The sequence below is a fragment of the Erigeron canadensis genome, chromosome 6 (assembly GCF_010389155.1).
Source record: "Erigeron canadensis isolate Cc75 chromosome 6, C_canadensis_v1, whole genome shotgun sequence".
Taxonomy (NCBI): Eukaryota; Viridiplantae; Streptophyta; class Magnoliopsida; order Asterales; family Asteraceae; genus Erigeron; species Erigeron canadensis.
Window position 1 is genome coordinate 24,082,732 of NC_057766.1, and position 5,357 is coordinate 24,088,088.

At 35.7% G+C, this 5,357-nt stretch overlaps 1 protein-coding gene across 1 annotated transcript; it reads right to left on the minus strand.

Moving 5' to 3' along the window:
* Nucleotides 1-3,826: 3,826 nt before the first annotated feature.
* On the minus strand, nt 3,827-4,348 carry LOC122604502. Its single transcript, XM_043777389.1, has one exon. The coding sequence runs from the start codon at nt 4,346-4,348 to the stop codon at nt 3,827-3,829; it is 522 nt and encodes a 173-aa protein (XP_043633324.1).
* Nucleotides 4,349-5,357: the final 1,009 nt, after the last annotated feature.

Genomic DNA, 5,357 nt, shown 5'->3' on the forward strand with positions numbered 1-5,357 from the left:
ATAACAGAGGAATACATATTTTTCCCTCCATAAGTTCTAAAATCTTTTTTTAAATGCATTTTCTAAAGTATTGATGACTATCTTAATCCCAAGGGCTCGTCTATAATGGATGTCATTTTCATTAAAACTTTGGAAAGCTTTTGACTCTTTAGCATGAATATTGTATGAAAGGGTTAAATTAGCTTTTTCTATAATAATGAAATGATAAGCAGGATATTTATTTTCTTTATAAAAATCGGGTCCTGCAGAAAATAGTTTTAATACCATAACATCATTAGGAGTAATGGTAGAATTATATAAATAACTATCTTTTACCCCGTCTTTAACCCATTTTGGTAGCAGGGATATCTCTGGAAAATCTGGTAAGTTAAAGTATATCGTATTTATCGCTCCAAAATCATACCAATATCTTATTTCTTGTGGAGAGCTTCCTTGTAGATAATTAATCCTAGGGTAAATCCCAGTATTATCAACATATCTTATATCCGTATTTTCAAGATTATATAACTCTTTCATTCTAAACCATTGTTGACCAACGGAATCTTGTTGGGAAGGTAATTGTTGAAAAATATTTTCAAAATTAGAAGTTTGTTTGGTATATGGTTTAAAAACAAAATCTTTTCCTTTTTGGTCATCTTGGTCAGAAGTAAGATCTAACGTTTGAACCCCTTTTGAGGATGAGGGAACATCTCTTTTTTCTTTTTTCTCTTCTCCAAATATTGGAGAAAGATCTATTCTTTCTTTTATTTGATATTTCACAAGATGTTTTATCCTCATGCTATCAAATTCATAGAAAGATATCTTTGATTCTATAAGAATACAATTCCTCGAAATCAATTCTTTTAATTCTGATATCTCAGGGAGGGCGTCAAAGACACTTATCATGTCTTTCATGATATCTTTTATGGACAATACTTGTCTATCCATATCTTCTAAATAATTATCCATTCGTTTGACTATCTCAATTGCTTCCATCCTTGGTTAAGAAATCTGCTAGAATATTTTTGTCAGATTTAATAACTTCTATATCAAAATTATACTCGGATAATAATGTTTGACATCTTATTAATCTTTTATACTCAGGTTTAGATGGTAAGTTATTTTTAACAAAAGCCTTTACCTGGGTGTTATCAGTTCTAAGTAGAAATTTGACTGGTAGTAAAAAGTAATAAAATTTTTGACAACTTCTAATAATTCTTTTTCATTAATATGGTATCTTGTCTCAGTGTCACTAAAAGTTCCTGAACAGTGCAAACACTTTCACCTAATTTTTCATTTTTAGGACCATAATCTATCTTTTTAAGTACTCCGCTCCAATAATATTCAGAAGCATCAGTTTCTAATATTAAATCATCATTTTCTTTTGGTAATTGTAATTTAGGCAAATTCTTGCAACATTCTTTTATATTTTTTACTTGAGCCTCTAAATTTTCATTAAAACTAAATATTTTATCTTTCTTTATGAGGTTTTGGAATGGTTTTCTTAATTCTGCAAGATTTTTAATAAAATCTGAAGCATAATTTAATATACCTAAAAAACTTTGTACTTATAGAGAACAAGCACAGAGAACAAGTATAGAGATAGATAAGTTATATCTATCACAAGCCAAGCACGTCTTGATGGATACCTAAGTACATATCATTGATCATAAATAAGTACATATATTAGTTCATGTGATTGATTAATAACTGAAATGTCCTTGGTGAACTGATGATTTGGTCCTTTGAAGATCTTGAACGTTTTGACTCAAAAGAGTTTAATTGAACTTTAAGTACATGAACTGGACTCGAACTGAACGTCTTTGAACTCACACATAAGTACTTATCGTGTTAATGAGTTGCACATGTCTTTAATAGTGAACTTTAGCCTTAAGAACTCGATTTAGTTGTTCATAGAATTCGTACTTTAGTAATCAAGATAGAACATGTCTTATGTGTACTCAATTAGGGTTTGTACTTTGTACATTGTTTTAGATCGACTCATGAACTAGCTTGATGTTAGTACGTAGCCTTTGATGTGTTTAATCGAATGATAATGATGTTATGAACTGGATTGATGATTAAGGATCAAGTGTGGTATGTTATAGAACAAGTACATGTTGTCTTTTGAATGCACAAAGTCGTCCTAGGGTTTTGATGGCAAGATCGTCTCACTGGACTCACAAGATCGTCCCACTAGACAAGTGTCAGGATCGTCCTAGCTGCACAAGAACAAGGTCGTTTCATTCGAGATCGTCTTAAGGGAACATGCTCAAGATCGTTTTGAGAGACAATGTACAAGATCGTTTCACAAGTCTAAGTTTCAAGGTCGTCTTAGGTTTCAAGCTAGGATCGTCCCAATGGACTTAGATCAGGATCATTCTAAGGATCCAATGAACAAGAACAAGGCACATGATCGTTTCAAGAACAAGTGTTTGAGCTAAACCAATCCGGAGGATTAGTTACCCATTAAACGTACCAACAACATCACAACACCACACAAGATCGAACGAACAAGAACCAAGCACCAAGGAGCTGCCTAGGACGATCTTGGGGACCAAGATCGTCCCACCAAAACTGTCCCATCAACCAGGACGACCTGAACAAGAACAGAACATAGTACGAAGATCTAGATCGATTCCGGGACTTGTTAGAACATAGAACTTGTACATATTTTCACAGTAACATTAACCATTAACACTTTTAACGATTTCAAGACCATCTATAACATGAACAAGGTGTGGCACATCAAGAACAAGTTTTCCTTCACTTTCAAAAATGGGTTTTGTAAATTAAAGCATGTTAATACCCAAATTTGTTCACATAAATGTTATTAAACACATTTAGACACAAACCCATTAATCATTAACACGATTTCATATCAAAATTGGACCAAATCATCAAGAACATGAACTTAAAAAAAGTACACTTTTAATTTGATCAAAAACTCATAATTTGTTGTTGTTACATGAGATTTGATTCCGGAATTATGTTTTGATTATCACAAGGATGCTAAAAGTACAAATGATTTTGATTTAACAATCCAAAATCAAAAGATGAATTTTGTGTGTGAAAATGTGGCTGCACTATGTGTTTCTAAAGTGAGAAAGAAGAAAGAAGAAGGAGATGAAATATGGTTGTTCCTCTCTCTAGGTTTCTCATCCTTTTCTTTATATGTCTTTCCCATATTAAATGAACTCAATAAATGCAAGGACCATTTGCGAACATTTTGGTCTAGAACTTTTATGAACATGAACGTTTATGATCCGAACTTTAATATTTCATTGTACTTAGTCATGAACTCGTCATATAAATCAAGATTTAAGATCAAATTGACCTTCATATAAGCACATAATTTAGGTTTAAAGTATGTCAAGAACTTAGATAATTTGAACTGTCTAGCCGTTCAAGTGGCGAAAGTACGTTTCAAAGAACTTATTAAGAACATTTCTAAGACGGTTGTTACATTCTCCCCCACTTGGAGGATTTCGTCCTCTAAATTAAGAGTCTTGCCGATCAAAAAGAAAAGGGTACTTCTTCTTAATGAAGTCCTCGCGTTCCCAAGTATCATTGTACCTGTGTTTGTCTTTAATATTTCATTGCACATAATTATGAACTCGTCATATCAATCAAGATTTAAGATTAAATTGACCTTCATATAAGCACGTAATTGAGGTTTAAAGCACGTCAAGAACTTAATCAAATTGAACTGTCTGGCCGTTCCAGTGGCGAAAGTACATTTCAAGAACTTAATTAGAACATTTCTAAGACGGTTGTTACATTCTCCCCCACTTGGAGGATTTCGTCCTCGAAATTAAGAGTCTTGCCGATCAAAAAGATGAGGGTACTACTTCTTAATGAAGTCCTCGTGTTCCCAGGTATCATTATACCCATGTCTAGCACTCCAACGTACATGAACTAATGGTACTCTGCTCTGTCTAGTCTGTTTAGCATCCCTATCAATGATCTCAATGGGCTCTTCAGTGAACTCGAGCCCTTCGTCTATATGAACATCCTTAACGGGAATGACGGTCGGGTCGTCAGCCATGCACTTTTTAAGATTGGACACGTGAAATGTGTCATGAACATTGCCAAGTTCTAACCGTAGTTCCAGTTTGTACGCTACTGGTCCCACACGTTTAATGATCTTATAAGGTCCAATGTACCGAGGCGCCAACTTGCCTCTCTTGCCGAACCGGGCAGTACCTTTCCATGGGGAAACTTTCAATAGAACTTTATCGCCTACCTCGAACTCTAGAGGCTTACGGCGTTTGTCCGCATAGGACTTTTGTCTGTCTTGAGCAGCTTTAAGCTTTTCTTTGATAACAGCTATTTTGTCTATAGTGAACTGTACGACTGGGAGCTTCATCCAGCTTCTTTCACCGGCGTCTAGCCAGCAAAGTGGTGATCTGCACTTACGACCGTATAAGGCCTCGAACGGTGCACACTGAATACTAGTGTGATAGCTGTTATTGTACGAGAACTCGATCAACTGAAGATGTTTATCCCAACTTCCTCTGAACTCTAATGCACAAGAACGGAGCATGTCCTCCAAAGTTTGAATAGTACGTTCGCTTTGCCCGTCCGTCTGTGGGTGATAAGCGGTGCTCAAATTAAGTCTAGTACCTAACGCTTCTTGAAGTGACTGCCAAAAGCTCTAAATTGTGACAAATGTTCATACTTTTCTTTTGTCTGAGCCCTTTTCACCATTTCATCCACTTCCCTGGACACTTTTCTCTGTTCAACAACTTGTTGAAATTTTTCTTTGTTTATCCTTTCAGTTGTGTTCAAGGGAATGAAGGTGCTAAGATCTGCATCTCTGACAACTTTGGATTTTCTGGCTGGTGCCTTGGGCAAACCCTTAACCTTCTTCCTATATTCATGCTCCAGAGCAGTTGCATTACTCCTTACTTGTTGCTGGAGATTTTTCAATTCTTCTCTTCTCTGGGCAATAAGATCCAATATGCTCACACCATAAATTTCAGAATCATATACTTGTTCATCCTGAGCATACATGGATCGAATATAGACGTCATCCAAGGCATCCAGACACTTCTTCAGCCTGGGATCATCCTTCATCTTCTTGTAAACTTCAATTTGTACGCCCAACCTGCCAGCGTTGTAAGAATCCAGAGTCCCATGCCTGGCCATATCTAACTGGTGAGCAATTAAGTCATCTTTTAAGTTTTTCTTGAAAATTTCAATTAAGATGCACTCTTGCTCCAGTCTCTTTGCCTTGGCCTCATCAGCAGACACATATTCCTTTTCTGCTTTATCTGTTGGTTCCCCAGACACCACTTTCTTTCTTTAGAGACTTTTCATTGTGGTTGGGATGTCTGGGAACTCTTCAAATACTGGCTCACTGGCATCAGTACCAG